The sequence below is a fragment of the Cryptotermes secundus genome, unplaced genomic scaffold, assembly GCF_002891405.2.
Source record: "Cryptotermes secundus unplaced genomic scaffold, Csec_1.0 scaffold356, whole genome shotgun sequence".
Taxonomy (NCBI): domain Eukaryota; kingdom Metazoa; phylum Arthropoda; class Insecta; order Blattodea; family Kalotermitidae; genus Cryptotermes; species Cryptotermes secundus.
The window spans coordinates 23,354-42,598 of NW_019739946.1; the positions used below are offsets into that span (position 1 = coordinate 23,354).

General features: G+C 37.3%; 2 protein-coding genes across 4 annotated transcripts in view; one reads left to right on the top strand and one right to left on the bottom strand.

The window, feature by feature from the left end:
* Positions 1-19,245, top strand: part of LOC111872087 (chitinase-3-like protein 1) — a 40,570-nt gene that overhangs the window by 17,538 nt on the left and 3,787 nt on the right. For both annotated transcript variants that reach the window (XM_033754526.1, XM_023865634.2), the window contains exons 6-10: positions 2,319-2,446; positions 3,725-3,836; positions 6,969-7,157; positions 9,590-9,706; positions 14,910-15,047. In XM_033754526.1, coding sequence (XP_033610417.1) covers positions 2,319-2,446; positions 3,725-3,836; positions 6,969-7,157; positions 9,590-9,706; positions 14,910-15,047 — 684 coding nt within the window. The remainder of the gene's footprint in view (positions 1-2,318; positions 2,447-3,724; positions 3,837-6,968; positions 7,158-9,589; positions 9,707-14,909; positions 15,048-19,245) is intronic.
* The window catches only part of LOC111872088 (putative GPI-anchor transamidase), a 44,431-nt gene continuing 31,164 nt past the window's right edge, over positions 5,979-19,245 (bottom strand). The window contains exon 9 of one of the 2 annotated variants that reach the window (XM_023865636.2): positions 5,979-6,018. The gene's annotated coding sequence lies outside the window, so the exon portion shown is untranslated. Of the gene's footprint in view, positions 6,019-12,231; positions 12,255-19,245 lie in introns of those variants that run through there. The other variant, XM_023865637.2, reaches the window with a different exon arrangement.

The window sequence follows — 19,245 nt, forward strand, 5'->3', positions numbered from 1 at the left end:
GACTTTAAGCCGTGGGTCCCGTGTCGTAGATTTGAGGAACGTAAAAGATCCTCATGTCTCTAGGAGACCTCTGAGCAAAATTAGGCAACAATTTCCTGTCCAAGTAGTTTCCAATGCCTCTGGTAGATGGGGGAAATATCAGGTACCGATGGCCGACCTCGTTGGCTGAATGGGGCTGATACCATGCACCAGTACCGGTAGGGTATGGCGACAGTAGAAATTAAAGGGGGACGCACAATGGACCAATAACTGGTCTAAGTGCATGGGGAAACCCACTCCCTCTAATAATAATAACAATAATTATTGTTATTATTATTAGAGGGAGTGGGTTTCCCCATGCAGGATTTTCTACGGTAGAAGTTTATTATTATTATTATAATAATAATAATAAACTTTTACCATAGAAAATCCTGCTTTTTCAAAACACTTTGTCACAGTTTCTGGTAACAACTTCTTTACTGCTTGACTTATCCAAATAACTGCATCTGGAACCGAGACAGTTCTTGCAAGTTCAGAGGTGGATGATGTAGAATCTATATTGACGAGAAAAGATTGCATTAATAATTTACGATAGTGGACCTTAACATTCCGAATGATGCCCTGATCCATTGGTTGAGAAACACTAGTGGTGTTTGGAGGGAACCAAGCAAGTCGCACGTTGGAAAGTCCGATATGGGGGGGTGGCATGTTGCGTTATCCAAGAACAGCAAAACATGCCGGTTTTGTATTTTCATTCCACCACTGAAGGCCATTAACCATTCCTCCATGATCTGTGACGTCATCAAAGCCTTTTTGTTGGATCTCCACTCAACGGGAAGTTTCTGTATGTCCATGTTTTGGAAGCATCGTGGCTTTGCTGCCTTGCCTTGCCCCAGTTTTTCAGCGACTTTTTAGCATATTCCTGTACCATATGACCCGACAACCGGTGATTTTTCGCCCTCACACTGACAAACCACTCCCCCACTGATTTCATTAACGTCTTCGTTTGCAGTTTTCTTAAGTTCTCTTTTTATTTTTCCATTAGCACAAGTTTCCCACTGCTTCAAAATTTCCGTTTTCTTCTTTAGAATTTCATACACTTGAGTTTTACTGACGTTAAACATCTTCATGATCTGCTTAACAGACAATTTATCTCGCTCACTCGCATGAATCACTTTTAATCTTGTGTTAAGATCAAGCACAACTCTTGTCTCTGTAGCCATGATGACAGCTGCTAGACTAAAGTAAAACTGTAGGCCTAGAGCCCTTACTGAATACAATTTCCAGAAGGGGAAAACAATTCTGCTGAATCTTGGTGCAGTACCGTTAGAAGCTTATTTTAAAGAGTTATACATTCTGTAGAATGTATAGGATGCCTAAAATTATTCTAAACGATGCATTCCGGAAGACTGGAAATTTTCTGTATAAAGGCTTATTTTGATTTCCGTTGTCCGCGTTAGGCAGTTTCCGTTTAATCCAGGTTATTTAACATCTTTTTCAGCCCTAAAGTCAAGGGACCTGAAAATATTTCCATTTAAGACAGATTTCCGTTTAAGGCAGGTTTTACTGTATAACATTTTGGAGATGCTGCTGCTCCTGACTTATGGGGATTGTCATTATACTAACAGAATCAGTTTAACGTTTACGTTTTTTTTAATACGACAGTATTCAAAGTACAGGAGGCTGGGTGGGCATGGGTGGGCACTAGAGCTGGTCTGGAACGCTGGAGTAGATAAAAACTTCTTAACCTACTGTGAATCAAACCATGGGTGTCCAGCCCATAGCCCACTGCTATACTGGCTCTCTTAAACTCAAGGGTAGCAATGTTAAATCAATTTTCACTGTATGACCACAACTCTGCTGTTCCTATGCCCACATACCACCCACTTCCTTGGTGGTCAGATGTGCATAAGCATCTGGAATACTGCGATTTTTACTTTGAACGGTAATAATGTGAATCAAGCAGCTAACGTTTATTTTAGTGACCCAAGCCAGGAACTGAATGGTTATTTACAAATTAAAAAGATGACACTAATCTATTTTTGAAGAAAAATCACTACAGGTTCATGGGTCACAAAAAGAATATGATACACATGGCCCATCTGATTTAGACAACCACTACATAGACAAATAAGTTTCCTTTCCTTTTAGTAAAGATTATGAGCAAGAGAACTGCAGACTAGAGGACTAATTGTAAGATTTGAGGCTTTCACGGCGGTGACTATATATACACGGTGCCAAATCCCAGAAGACTGCATTCTTCATAGAGGACTAATTAGCTAACAGTTCAGCAGTGACTGCATATAACAGAACACTTATAATTCACTGATTTCTTTCAGGCTGTCTTTTCACTTCTGATTAAGGAACTTCGTCAGAAATTTGATAAGCATGGATACCTACTGTCGGCAGCTGTAGCAGCTACCAAGTCCAGTGCAAGTATTTCATACAACATTCGTGAACTAGGAAAGTAAGTCTCAGTTTATTCAGAAATCTTAATTCCATTATATTCTTTGGTTGTGTATTATAATGGACATTAATGATTACCGGACAAGTTTATCAAATCTTTTCTGACAGTTTTTTTTCTTTCCTTCTTCATGCAACAACCCTTTTCAACTGTCCAGGTCAGCAGTGTTTACCATTTTCAGATTTACAGAACAGAAGAACAGCAGAAGGTTTTCTAAAAGCCAGTTCTCTATCTGCCTCATACTACACAATACAGATCTAATTCTTAGTAACCATAATTATTTTCAACATAAAAAGTATTGTTTTATGTGACATTAGAATCTAAGTGACCCCATAATCATCCGCACCAAATATGCTCAATTAAAAATGATGTACACAGACCCATAAAATAATTTAAAATATCAGAAAATATTCCTAAATATTTGGACAGACACAGACATTTTGCCCTCCACATATTAACGTTAAATGCAAAACTATTAATTACTGAAATAAAGAAAAAGAGCATAAATAGCATTCTTTTTCCACCTTTGATAAATTACAAGGTATTATGTGGCAGTAACTTAAACACAGACCAAAACTACATAAATACTGTTTTATATGACAGAGTATGAAGCTAGAAGATGATTGTTAATAATAAGTTCAGAGACTTAAATATAAATCAGCATACAAGCCAAGGCTTAAAGAGGTAAATAACAGAAAAAAAATGGGGATAATTCGAAGTTTTCTAAGTGTAAAAACAGTTAGTATTTTAATTGTGATTTTAACTTATTTATAAAATTAGATCAAATCTATATACTGATGATTATTCTATCTAGAATAAACTAAACTGAGCAGGTTGGTGAACAGCTGTGCTCTAGATGTGTATTTGAAGGACACTCCAGTCATAATTAGGGCAGGTTAACACATATCCTGACAAGGTGTTTATCATTTACCTCAGTTTTTGCAAGTTAATGCCAAGATAATAAATACATTGAAATATGTCAAAACTGCTTCCTTTCAGATTCTCACCTACCGATGATTCACGATAATAATGCTCATACTAACTCACCATACCCTATTTTTTAAAATTCATTTTAATACTAACCTTCCATTGATACCTAGTTGTTCCAAATGGTCTCTTCGCATGATCTTTACCAACCAACATTCTGTATGCATGTTTCATCATGCATTACTTGACCTCGCCATCTCATCCTCCTTGACTCAATTACCAGTACTAATACAAGGATACAAAATAGCACTCTTGTCTGGGAACAAAAGCATTCATTGCCACATTTCTCTTCAGGTACCTGGATTTTATTAATGTCATGACTTATGACCTGCATGGACCATGGGATCCTGTAACAGGGCACAATGCTCCACTCTATGCCGGTTCCAATGATGATGGCCTGACTGTGGTAAGTAGGCATTACACATCTGGTGACTGTACACTGTCATGCACTGCTTGTACTAGTTAGAGAGATGATCACTCAGTTCTCTTTACTTCCATGGGAGCCCTAGGTAAATAATGCAAGGTCATGAGGAGGTAAGCCAGAGATATGAAACCAGGTCTCAGAGCCAGTCTGGACATACAATAAAAGCAATGCACAGCCAATCATTTTACTGGCTGAGCTGTCCAGTTTAACTGTTTATGAGAAAGCAACAGCTGTCTATTGTATTTCATCTTCCTAGACGACAAATGAACACTTCACTTTCAGTGACACCTGAGAAGTATGTAATGCCAACAACTTTCATGGGTTACTTTTACAAAAGACCTTCAGTTAAATATTATGTAATGCTTCAATTAGGGCCAGGGCTGAAAATGAAGGTAGACATCATCTACCTAATTCTAGTCAACATTTCGTGAACTTGCAAATGGCAGTGAAGACACATTTCTCTTGAACCTGCATTATGATATTTGTCTTTATAATATACTGAAACGTGAATGGCTAGAGCATTTCTAGGCAACAACCTGGTAACAACCTTCAGTTGAGTGCGTTACAACAATAAGAGAAATTTTTATAGCCCGCTGCTAGGTGCTTGTCAGCGCAACAATGGACTGACGAGATATCAGGTGACATATTTTCTGTGTGGTCTGCACCATCAACAATAGAACTGCTTCTTATGCGGTCCATGCTACGGCTATATATTGGTCACTGTCAGCTGTAAGTTCAGAGCGAATTGGAACCAGGAGTAGCGAAGAATAGAGGAGGTTGGCATGTGAGGATTTAAAAGTGTGATTAGGAGATTTTATTTATGTGTAATATTTGAAGTGATTAGAAGCACTAGTTCCTTTGTTTTAATTGCATTACCAGGAAAGGACTAGTGTGTAACAGTGGATTATAGTGTGTAAATCAGTGAAGGTGCTGTACTTCCTGTATTTAAGTGTGATTCAGAGAGATTGTATAATCAGAGTGCTAATAAATCCAATCATCCAAACTAGAACTTTGTCATGTGTACCACCCTACACATGACATTGCCCAGGTTTTTAAACTGATGCTTGAGTGCCTATGTAGTTATGAAATGCCATTTCTGCCTCTGGTTAGGGCTGGTAATGACCGTAGGCATGGGCATATTAGAGCACCAGAATACACCTTCCCACTCTTTTCTTACAAAATTGGATTACATTATTTATGATAAATAACAACTGTAATAATGAAGGTGTTCAAGAATTCTTTCCAGTTGCACATGCAGTGTTTTCGTGCATATGAACATCCGAGTCATTTTACTGATATGAACACAGAATTTCCACCACACAGATATAATCTCTATATGTTAGGGACAATGAATTCCTATAATGGACATAACAGAGGAGGCAGTGTATTTAAATTATCATCAACAAAAGGTTAGTATAATTAGTTCTGGATAAAATTAACAATGCCTACTTACTCTTGTAGCCAAATAAATGATAGAACATTCAAATATATATAACATTTGTGTAATAACAGATATTCATCCCAACTCCACCAACCAATTATTTGAGATGACCTCTTTTCCCTTCAGTGTACAAATTCATGCACTGATAAAAGAGTATTCCTTTGAGAATGGTATCTTATACATAAATTCTAGTGAGGTAATTATACATAAAAATTAAGGCAAACACACTTCCTGAAACGAAGATCCAGACAAGATTAAAACATGCACCTCATTACTAGGTATCAACAACTTGAAATCATTTTAACTCATCATAATCACTAGTTTCTTAAGAAACTTCACATGGTCAACATGGGGTGGTCTTACAGTTTGTGGTCTGTAAGTGAGGCTAAATCCCATCATAATCACTACTTTCTTAATGACTCACAGACATTAGTTTCGTACAGATTCACAAAAGAGTGACATGTGTCTTGGCATGACTATTATTGATTGCAATGCAGCATGTATGAAAAATAACAAACATGTGAAAGATTTCTATAGGCAGACCTGATGGAAACAGACCATTAAGTACAGGAAAAACTGCTCTGCTTGCCACCTGCTTTCATGCTGGTATCTTGCTTGGTTTATTTTTGACTCCGAAGATGGAGGCGATGTTCATCAGACTACACGGCATTATATCCTGGAAGATAGTATTCTTCTTAACCACTGCCTTGAGAACCTCAAGTCCTAAATAATAAAACAGATTTCAGGAAAACATATGAATTAGACTGGTTCAGAAGTACTATATCCGATTATGCATTTTGTGGTGATGAAGAAATTCTCTTGGAACTTTCTACAAAGATAATTGCACTGGAGGTTGTACTTAAACCACATTCTTTAAATGCCAACCTTTGACCATTCCAGTATGGTGGCTATGTAAAATTCTGAAGTTGGTACATGAATGGCATCATTTAGTGTAAGAAACAGAAAGTGTGTGATGATGATGTAACTCTAAAAATAGTCTATCACCTCTCGTCATACTTGATGTAATGAGGTTGACTGCAGTAGTCTGTTCAAATATAATGAAATCAAAAATTATTTCACCTAATTTCCACTTTTCACAAATTGACTTTACTAAATGTTGACTAAATATTTTGTAAGACACTTCTACTGTTGTTTGAAGGGCACCAACATATAAATACGAAAAGGACCAACATGTGAAGATGAAAAACAATAATTATTTGAAAAGAACTAACACATGAACATACAAAACAATGAAGTCATCTCTGAAACCAGTGGAACATAGCCATTATTGGTTCAGGCATCACTTGTTTATACCACTGTGCTGGAAACATTCATGAAAATTAATTAATGCAAGTACACTACACAGTAACTACCACAACAAATCTTGGTAAAGGAACCTAAAGGTTCACTACCATTAACACCAAAGATCCTCTGCTTGATCCATCCAACCCCCATTCTCACAACCTAGCTTACTACGATCCTAATGTTATCCTTTCATCTCCTTATCACTCTTACAAAGGATAGCTTTCAATGCTTTATCCACCAATTTCACATGCATCACTTGTGTCCTTACAGCACAGCGTCCTCCTGATGTATCACTGTTACCAATCCATACTGGATGTGGTTATTTCTCTTTTGGGCGCAAATGTTGTAAAACATTCTTGTCTTGTTAGGATGCTGCCATACAATACTGGATCAAGGAAGGGGCTCCAAGTGAGAAGGTCATATTGGGCATTGGAACATATGGACGGTCTTTCACATTGAGTAGTAGTGTAAATGACTGCATCATTGGAGCCCCAGCAACTGGAGCAGGACATGCTGGACCTTACACAAGAGAGGGAGGCAATCTTGGATACAATGAGGTAAGTTACTTGGCACTTGGTTATAAAATTACAGATAAACTGAACTACACTTCCATACTGTAATTTTGGTAACCAAACACCAAACTATAAGAAATATAATCATAACCACACATATAACTCAAATTTCACCAACAAGAATTCCTCTAGGTTGATCATACAGGTTACTTACTATGGTAACAGCTTAATTAAGCGGCCTCTGTAGTCTAGAGGTAATGTTCCCACCTCATGACTCGTGGTACGCAGGTTCAAACCTGGCGGAGGTCGTGGAATTTTTAAGGGCGGAAAAATTCAGGGAACAAGTCCTCTGGGAGGGACTTTTAAGCCATGGGTCCCGTGTCATAGCTTTACTGCACGTAAAAGAACCTCATATCTCCAAAGGAGGTCACTGAGCTAAATTCAGGACGTTTCCCGCCCAACAGTAGTCTCTAACGCCTCTGATAGATGGGGGAAGCATTATAGATACCGTCAAGCCAGTAGAGGCCGAACTCGCTGGCTCGGTCGGGACTGATGGTATGCACCAATATCGGTAGGGTGTAGAGACTGGTAGAATATCATAGAGGGAAGCACAATGAACCAATACTGGTCTAAGTGCATGGGGAAACCCACCCTCTCCAATAACTAACTAACAGCTTAATTATTTATTATACTATATATGGATTATTAGTAAACTGAATTTTTATATGGTAATCATTTACTGCCAATTCAATTAAATCAGGCAGCACAGTGACTGGCACCCTGCCTCATATTTAGATGATTTTAGGTTTGATTTTCAAATCAGAGATCAGCTGTTCCATCTGAGGTTTTCATCAGTTCTTACAGGCTAATTTTTACAACTTACCAATTTCTGAGTTGTTGTACTGAGTACAGCAGCATTTTACAAATTCTTACGCAATCAAGTACCAACAGTTTCAGTATTCAGTGCAATGAATCAATTGATTTATAAGTTGGACATTAATGTCACCGTTTTGTAATCTATAAAACAAGATTTGGAATTGATAGAATGCATAATAAACTAAACTTTCAATTTTGGATCTCTTAAACTAGGTCACCACTGTTTCTTTCCATACTTTCTCCAAATCAGTGTTTATGGCATATTCCATTCAACACTACGTAACCTAGGTCTGGGAAAAACAATTAAATAAAGTAAGAAGCAAACACTGCTTTCATCTTCAGCCAGACAAGCAACGTCATATTTTTATAATACTTCTCAATTTTGTTATCAGAATTCTATAGTTAAATATATTTTGATCTCTGACCATTAAAAGAAGAATCATAAATCTTATTTAAACAAACACAGCTCTTAAAGAATGAGGTTATTAATACATATTTTTTCTCAAATTCCTAATTTTTTGACAAGGCAAGAAGTTTGAAGAGATATTTTTACATAGTTGGAAAGACTGTGTCAATTGAAAGGTCAGTACTCCTCTGATAGGTGCAAAATGACAATGGATGAAAGCTGCAACTGCTGAATTACTAGCAATCAGATATAGTACACCTATACAGATATTCTGTTATAATCCTGAGGCATCTGTGTAAAGACCTTTGAATTGGTCAGCCAGATCAATATAGGGTTCAATGTTAATAAACCTTTGCATTCCCTAAAACGAAAACATTTCTTGGACAGCCGAACAACTATAAAGTTAAAAAAATCTCTGCACCACACAGGTAGTTAGCTATTTCATGTAGGCAGAATCAAATAGTATGCCTATGGGTTCACCACTTTGCTTCTTCTTAAATTCAGAAAGGATGCAAATTATTACTTTGGCAAATATATTTAAGAAATCATGAACTATGTCAGATGGTGTACCATATTAGATTTGTATTCAGGAGATACCCTTCTCAAGCACATCAGCCAGGCACATGGTTTCTGTGAAGCGTTTCATGGTTTTCCCAGTCACTCCAGGTGACTACCAGGTTTAAATAGATCACAATCACTCCTTCCAAATCCTTATCCACTTACCAGCAATGACCATCTTCCAATCTCATTTGATGCTATATAACTTATGTACTTGAAACAGAGTCATTAAATAATCTAAGAATGAATCAAACAACTATACTGGGAATTACAATATAAATAAAAAAATGATCATAATCAGAAACATCAACATTAATTAAAATAAGGTAGCAGAAGTAGCCACATTACTGTTATGATTCAGGGGCCAAAGAACGGACTCAGAACCTTTTAAAAATAAGAAATTGTAAGGCCTCATATCTTCGGCAGAAATGACCAGATAAAAAAACAGTGACTTCTAAAATAGCTGAAACAGATATATGGAATCAATGGCATGAAACTAAATATAAGAAAATTACAAAATCCATGCATTTTAATTATCTGTAAATTATTTCCAGTTTTCTTTCCCTTGAAAAACTTCTGACAAAGAAACTTTGCCTCCAATTTGCAAATTACACTGTATAATTTTCCATTTTTACAGATCTGTGAAAACCAGTCAAAATATACTGTGCGATGGGATGAACAGCAGAAGGTACCATTTGCATGCTTCAGAGACCAGTGGGTTGGATATGATGATATCAAATCTGTTACATATAAGGTAAGAAATCGGTTCATATGGGCCCTAGTGAGAACACTAATGCACAAGAGACCCAGCAGCACTCTGAGGGCTTGAGGGGATTGGAGGTTATAATGGCCCCCTCCCCCGCCCCAACCCAATGCCAATACAAAATACTTAAGACACATTCACATATGAATTAAAGCTTTAGTAATGAAACTTACATCACCTATTTAACTGTTACAGCATACAGAACAGTCTCTCCTAAACATTTATTTTAAACTGAGTGTATTTCACACTTGAGACTGCACACTGTATGAAGTATATTTAGAGTTTTTTGAGGGATTAGTGAATTTGAAAACTAATGTGAGGAAAATTTTAAACAGAGGAAATTTAACACTGATATGCAGGGCCCCGATTTTTATGACCTAAAAGTATAAATATATGCATGCACTTATGACCCAGAATTATGTCAAATATGACCTAAAAAGTGTAAAATATGACCTTAAATATTAAATGGGACATAAAATTTCACAATTTTAATTACAACTTTTACTAGAGTTTAAGAATAAAGATGATGAATATATGATAGTAGGTCCTACTTACCAAATTAGCCCTATTATGTCTCTAAAGGAAAGAAAACTGATGGAATTTCGACATTTCGTACTGGATTAAACCATTCATTGTTTTCTTTTTAATACTGATAATTGCGTTCATATTTTAGACAAACACTGGTGCACATGGTATGAACACTAACTTAACTCTGTTATCTAAAAACACCATTTAAAAGAACACAAGCTATTCACGTCTCAATTTTCACTGTTACAATTGCAATTTATAACTACATGCATTTTCAAATTTTCAAATTTGAAAGATCGCCGATTATCACTAAGGATAGTTTTGTATTTGGAAAAACTTCGTTCCACATCACATGATGTGACAGGAGCATATTTGAAGAATGTCAAGTCGTTTGGTGACAGTTCTGTATCATCTTCGAATGTTGCTAGTTTACCGGAAAGTATATCTGCAATCTTGCATAATGTTGAATAACCAGCATTCCGATGAAGAACACTTTCTATTTTGGTTTTAATCCTGTCACTTATTTCACCACGAGTTCGGTTTAGTTCATTCTCAATGCTCTTTACAGTGTCCAACGCGTCACAGAGTTCAGTCCCTACAAATTCCAGGCGAGTTATTGCACCTGAAATTGAACAGAAGTTTGACTTTATGTATGCCAGATTTTGTGCTAGAGTGGTAGAGAATAAGTCCTTGACAGCTTTAATTGATGTTGACTCACTGCTGTCAAAGCCATTAAACATTTTCTCAATGGCTGTGTAATTTTCACAATAATATGCCACAGCATCCAACCATGTACCCCACCGTGTGACGACAGGCTGTGGAGGAAGTGGCAGTAGAGGAGCTTCTTGTTTAAATTTCTGCACTCGAAGAGGGGCCTTGATGAATATTTTCTTTCCGTTTGAAACTAGCCTATCTACATCAGGAAAATGTCCTCGAACTTCTTCAGCCACTCTATGCAATGCATGAGCGAGGCAAGTAATATGGACCATTTTCGGGTAGAGGATTCGAAGTCCTTTGGCAGCCTTCTTCATGTATGGAGCGGCATCTGTTACTAGGAGAAGGACATTATTTCGCTGTATTCCATTTGGCCACAACAACTTCATGGAATTATCAAATAGGACAGCTATAGTCGAATGATTTGCTCTTTCGAGAACTTCACAGTCAAGAAGAAATCTCTCTCCAGGTTGATCTTGTTTCAGGGTCCCAACTATAACATTCGCAATATACCGCCCATCTACGTCAGAAGTCTCGTCCAAGGAAACCCATATCTTGTTGTCAGCAACAGATGTTCGAATCTTATTTAACATATCTTCATAACATGTAGAGAGATAATTCTTTCTTAACGTCGATTCACTTGGGATAGGATGACTAGTGTATGTCTCCAAAAATTGTCTGAAGTGCTGATTATGCAATTTCTCTAATGGAATATTCGAAGATACCATCCACTGACACAAATCCTTCGAAAATTCCGACCCATTGTTCGTTGAAGAAGGTGAAGGAGAAGGAGAAGAAGAAGAAGAAGAAGAAGAAGAAGAAGAAGAAGAAGAAGAATTAGTGGAACTGTTTTTAAACAACAAACTTTGTCTGCTATCCTTTGTAGATAATCTGCTTAAACATTTACCATGTTTAAAAGTTTTACAATGCTGCTGCACAGTAAATCGCTTTTCTGCCGTAACTTTCACGCCACACAACTTACAATAAAATATCTTGCCATCGGTACTAAACACTTTTTCACCAAACTCCTGTACAAAACTACGCAACTTTGCGCTCCTTGAACTACATGTACTCACTTTAGGCATTGTAAAGTCAAACTGAAGTCTTATAACGCCCTCCACATATATAAATAGAATACTTCTAAGCCCTCCAAGAAAGAATGGGATGTATATACCTTATAGTAAGACGGAGTACAATAGGAGAATACCCGTTACACTTGCCTCCCTCCTGCCTCGACTGGGAAAGGCCGGCTTGCCAGGTCATAAATGCTGCATTTCACAAATTTTCGCCTTTGTAACTGCAAGTACAGTCCAGTCAAAAATATGGTTTTTAATACGAACTTCATGTACTTGAACTCTATTCCACATTGAAGCAACAGTCCAGCCTGAAATTTATTTTGTAATACTAAACATTATGGAGCCGAAATTTTACATTATATCAAAAAATTGTTTCTAAAATGACAAAAATATGACCTTATTTCAAAATTATGCCAAAATATGCTGTAAAACCAATAAAACTCTAAAATATGCATTTATATGCACAATAAAAACGACATAATTTCAATAAGAATGACTGGAAACATGCATAATTACATTTAAAAATAGGAATAAACCCTAGGAAAAAAATATGACATGTCATAGAAATCCGGGCCCTACTGATATGACTAACATGGAACAACTGAATTGGAGTGTTTAATGAGAGAAACCCTTACACTGAACAACATTAAATGAGGGTTATCATGATGTACAGAATTTGAAGAACTGGTTCAGATTGGTGCCGTGTATTCTTGGTTTTAACCGACGTTATTTGCATCATGATTCACCTGCCCTGAAGATGGAGGCGATACGTTCTTCCGAAACGTTGGTTAAAACCAAGAATACACGGTGCCAGATCCCAGAAGACAACTTTCTTCATAGTCATCGCCGTGAAAACCTCAAAACTTACATGGTCAGATCCTTTCTTCAGGTGACTTGCCGTCATTACATTAAGATATTTTTATTGTATAACATTCTGTGGCTTTCAATTCTGATCTCAACTACTGCCATGAATCTACAGAAATAAAGGCGTTCTGACCAGAACTCATAAAGTATACTCTTCTACAGTACAGATTTCTAGTCTAACCCTATTATTACCATTATTTTATTTCTGCAAAGAACTTACAACTTCTGCAGGGATTTTGTACATGTTAGATCTGCTGGTTATAACCTCACAGTTTCACATCACTGCCATGTTTATAACTGTTGATTTGCAATATTCCACAAAAATTTGTAGATATGTTTATGATCAATTTCCATAACTTTCATGTGCCTAGCTGCAACAGTTACTTAATTACTGCCATCAAAACAAATGCGAAAAAAGCTTTAATATGGTCGTGATTTGTTCAAATGTTATGTTTCTGGATATTATCCACTGTCCTGTTTTTATTTAAAAACACAGTCCTGTTTATATTTCAAAACACAACGTTTCAGAGACTGGATTCTGTCTCAGTAGGTCTGAATCGACAGAGCTAGTCCTTAACTCTGGGAGATAGGTACTACCTCTACTGACTGGGCCGAACTGAGTATGTTTTACCTGAAGATGGACACGGAACCAACAACACTTTGGAGATTGGATTCTGTGCCAGTTGGGCCTACAATTAGTGATGGGGATATTCAATGAACTCCCAAAATGACATGTATGTTAAAGACACACACCTTATTTATGAAAATAGTTTCCCAGTATTCTCACACAGAGACACATAATGCACTTAACAGGTGTGTTACTTTTGACAAGTTTGCCCATATGCATATGAACTTTCTTTTTTAAAGAAGGGGGAGGGGATGGCAGCAGCACTAAATACAGCCCAAAGAAAAGATTATGTTTAACATAAAGCAGTGCAATGAATCACCGACTCTCAGACCTCGAGAGCATCAGTTCAAGGGTTGCACAAAGTTTGTTTGTTCTCAGTTCCAAACCTAACTTGCAAGGTAAAAGCTACTATGAGCTCTCAAATTCCTCTTTTCACNTTCACCCCCCCCCCCGCCCCAAAGTATTAATATTACGGTTTGCTATAAACAATAGTGTTTTATTCTTACATAGTGTAACTGCTGAACAGGAACGAACAACTTGTAATGATCAATATTACTGGTCACAAAAGAGCTATTTATTCCAGAGTATCAAGATATAGCAACAATAAAACATCTCTTTAGTAATACAACAAATGACAGGCACCCCATTTTAGATTGTATAATTGTTGCCCAACTTGAGACTGTTTTCAAAAGGAAGTTTCAGCTACAAAGTAAGGCATACACAAAACTACACAGCTCCATTTCTTGAAATTGCTTCAAAAGTGGAACAGTGAAACTTCATGAACCATGGCACATCTTTATGAACATTAACTGTAACATAATAAAACATTCATAAACAGCTAGTTTTACTCTGAGTCAAAACATTCAGTTTCTTTTACTTTTATATGTGTACATACAAAATTATTCATTTACTGATTTTGGTTTATTAATTGGCTTAAAGTTGATTCCAAACTGCATGGCTGTCAAAACATTAAATGGACGAAACCAAAACTTAAACTACACCTAACTTCTGGCAGTAAGTGGCATTTCCTCTACTGTAGATGTAATGGTTACGTCATGACTACACTGCCCCAGAGACTCTTTTATGAAAACAGGGCTAACAGTTTACTACATTCATACACATGGTACAACAAATCTAGAAATATAATGGCTGACAGTTCACAGCCTTTGAAAGGAAACATTGTCTTCTAATTATTATATAAATATGCCATGTTATTGTATTACAACTATCCAACTCCTTTCTTGCTACAGCTGTATCTAGAAATAAAATAATCAGCAAATGGGCACTGCTTATAGAAAAAATACCATGCAAATACACACCTATCTTAATGTTGAATATTCATCATTTTTCAGAAATATTTTAAATTCACTGCGTTTAATTTCAGGCTGAATATGCTGTAAAACATGGACTCGGTGGTGTCATGATATGGAGTTTAGAAACAGAGGACTTCTTAGGAAAGTGCAACGGTTACAAGTACCCTCTGCTCACTGCAATAAATCGTGTGTTATTTGGTGGTGTCACTGTAAGTACTATCTCACACTGAACAGTGATAAGGAAAAAAAGTGATACTATGAATGTAAAAATCTTCCACTTTTTTTCTACATGAAGATCAAATTAAACTTCACCAATTTTCTTACTGAATAAATAATTTGTATGAGACCTAAAATATACACTTAACTGAAGGGCACAACTTTTACTTGAAAAATTTTTTCAATATGATGAATATTTAAAAAATATTCTGAAAAATAAGTTGTGAATCTATGCAATGTTACATCTGTAATTTAATTTGCTTTGCACCAGGACAATGTAGTTGAAACATATGAATATCAAGGTGAATGAGGCATGCACTATATCAAAAAATTTCATTTGAAAAACATGTGTATCGCACTGGAATACAACTCTCCACTCTTAATTCTTATAAAAGTAGATTACATTATTTAGACAAATAAGAACTGAGTGAAGCTTGTCACAATGAATGTGTTCAAGAATTTTCTCCAGTTGTATATGCAGCGTTGCAGTATATATGAAGACCTGACTTTTAGTCATTTTGCTGATATGAATGTAGAAATTCCACCACACAGATATAATCATTATACATTATGAGCAGGATTTTGGGGCGGGGGGGAAGAAAAAGAAAAAGGGATTAGTATAATTAGTGAATAGGTAAAGTTGTGCCTGTGCTTAAAAAATTTCCCTTAGTGGAGGGGTGGAGTCCAACTGGGTTGGTCCACTTGGCACGGTGGCCACTGATCGGCCTATTGTACCCGCCCCGGGTGATTATGATGGAGAATTTGGTGGAATGGAGATTGGCAGGGGAAACGAAGTACCCGGAGAAAACCCGCCCCAGCACCACTTCGTCCTCCACAAATCCCACTTGACCAGACCTGGGCCGCTGCGGTGGGAAGCCAGTGACCAACCACTTGAGCTATGGTGCGGCCGTGCCTGTGCTTAACTAATTAAGCATTATGCCATAAAGACATAGAAGGGAGTGGAGGTACAGCTACAGCATTTTTGACCTTGGCTCTAGACGGGGGTGAGTGATCAAGTTTACACCATACACCATGGCTGCTTTGTCCCCCAGCAGCCAATGGAGTGGCTGGGTAGGCCTCAGAGCTCGTATGGACATTGCCCCTCTTAGGGACTGAAACCCCACCACCCAGCCTGTCACTATACCAGCTGGGTTATCTTGACTTCCAGTACAGTTAGTTCTGAATAAAATTAACAATACCTACTTATTCTTGCCTCCAAATATATAATAAAACAGCTTACTGCATACAACATTTGTGTTAATCAAAGATACTCATCTAAACTCCCTCAACCAATTACTTGAAGTGACCTCTTTGCCCTTCAGTGTACAAATTCATGCACTGAGCCAAATGAGTATTTTCTTGAGAAGGGGTTTTACACGTGGATTATAATGACGAATACATACACATCACATAGGTGAAAACCACACTTCCTGAAACAAGGATCCACACAGAATATAAAATATTAACCTCTCTACTAGGCACATCATTCACTCACTCACTCATGGAGCTAAGCCCTTCTTGAGACACTACCAACTGTGCAGCTGCTCAAGAACTTCCCAGCATTTTATGGAACCTGAAAGTTTTTTACTGTGTTCACAAAAGCACTCCACTGGTTCCTATCCTGAGCCAGATCAATCTAATCCATACCATCCAACCCAACTCTCTAAGATTCAATTTAATATTGTCCACCCACCTATGTCTTGGTCTTACCAGTGGTCTCCTTCCTTTAGGCTTTCCCACCAATATCCTATATGCAGTCCTCCTCTTCCCCATTCATGCTATGTGCCCTGCTTATCTCATCCTCCTTGACTTGATCATTCTAATTATAATGGAGAAGAGTAAAAGTTATGAAGTCCCTCATTATGCAGTTTTCTCCAACTTTCTGTCACCTTATCTCTCTTCGGTCCAAATATTCTCCTCAGCACTCCGTTCTCAAACACCCATGCAGTCTATGTTCCTCCTTTAAAGTCAGAGACTGGGTTTCACACCCATACAGAACCACAGGCAAAATTATAGTTTTGTATATTCAAATCTTTAAGTTTTTAGGCAGCAGATGAGGAGACAAAATGTTCTGAATTGAGTGATAGCAAGTATTACCTGAGTTCAGTCACCTCTTAATTTCCTCCTGAATCATTTTGATTTGTTATAGTCATTCCCAAATATCTGAACTGTGCCACATTTCCAAAATATCTGTTACCTATCCTTTATTATCAAAGTATCCATCAATAATGCAACAATTTAAAAGACATTAGGAATATGTTTCACACTAAAAGTGTATTTCAACATTTTTTGATATAATTTTTCCCTTGAACCCAACTGCTGATTCATCTATTGCAATGTTTTTACCTGGTACAAAATATTTCTGAAACTGTTACTCTATATGTTCTATCACTCCGGGTATTTTCGTTCTTTTGATAGCCTGACTTCTGTCTTTATTTCCCATATGCATCACAAAAATATCTGTAAAAAGCAATCTCTAGATATTACACCACCAAAAGAATTTTATCTGCATTGTCCACTCACTACGCTAGCAGTCTTTTATGTCAGGCAATGGGATTAGGCCCATATTTACAATTAGACCTAAAACACTTTCACTTTGGGAACAGACACATAAGACCACCTACTCCATATGGACCTCAAGCTTAGCTGAAGTTCTGCAGTTTTGTGTCTCGCATACCTGTTTGTCTATTCAGAAGCTCATCAATGAAAAATAAATTGAAATAATTCATAGACTCTGCATCTGGTAAAGGTTAAATTGCGGCCCTGCATTTTTAGTAAATGTGTACGCCTTGGGTTTCTTGTTGCCCACTGTCATGTCTTCCCACCCATCAACACACACAACACGTTGCTCAATTCTTCACTTGCAGTTTCTCCTTCAATTTCCAAATCCATCTCATCATCAGAGTTAATATCAAGTCCATTTAACATATCACTATTAGATTCTTCATCTGTATCATACAAGGGATTATGTTTCTGTTTTTTGAAGCCAGAAGAGCCAGGTTTGCTCAACTGTAAAGCCATGACATGCTGTAATATACAAATAACATTCGTTCCTCAATAAGTTCAAATTATGACTTCCAGATGGTGCAGATGTGTTGGCATAGCATACAGTGGACAGTAGTGACACATGAGACATATGACCTGAGAAATGCGAAAGAAACTTTGGACATACAACTGGAAAGGATTAATGCTTATTATTACACCTGTTATTTCCCATTATATTTACACAAAATGGATAACTCAGTCATGTATTCTTAACTGCAACTGTTACAATTATCACAAGACATTAATTAAACATCTTGCTATGTGGCAAGCATAAAAAATCACTGATTTCTGTATCCATGGCAAAAAAAGTTCTTTAGTTCATTGGTGAGTCAGAGACAGTCAGTTACCAAATAAGGATCCATTTCGGTTGCTACATTTCTTTGATTTCTTCAGTCAGTTCCACATATCAATTAATTCTGCTTCCATGAAAGGTTTGGAGATTATGATTTAGTAGTACTGCTGCATCAGTATCAACTTCTCTTTCTTTCTTTCTCACAAGTAAGTTTGGTCAACAGGCCTATATTTGTACATGTACTGTACTATCCCAGTGGCATATGTAGTAGTGTTTTGCCAGTACTTCAGTTGGTGGATATTTGAACTAAGGCACATCAGTAAGAAGTTTAATGTGTTTGGGTGGTATACTGTATTGGTTACATTTTCTGTTATTGCAATTGTTATTGTTATTATTAATTCATTTTTTACAAACTATTTTCTAATTTGTAAGATCTGAGGTTTTCACAGTGGTTACTATGAAGAATTCCATCTTCTGGGATGTGGTGACATGCAGATCTTGTGTGAACTGACGTTTTGGAGGAACATATCACCTCCAACTTCAGGGTAGAAAAAATATGTGAGCAAGGAACCAGCGTGAGTAGGTGGCTGCAGACTGAGCCACCAGTCAAACACACCCAGCTATATAAGAACAGGGATGGAGGGCAGGAGAGTGGGCTACGTGGGAAGTCAATAGAGACTGTAGAGATGGGCGAGCAGGTAGCAAGGGCTACCAAGTGGGTACTGACCCAGTAGCCTCGGGACTAAGCTGCCTCAAGAAACCTCCTGAACATGACACCAGATCTACAGGGCTTGCTCGATAGCCTTGGACTCCCCCCCCCCCAAAACAACAGCCCTATACCGGCCCCACACAGT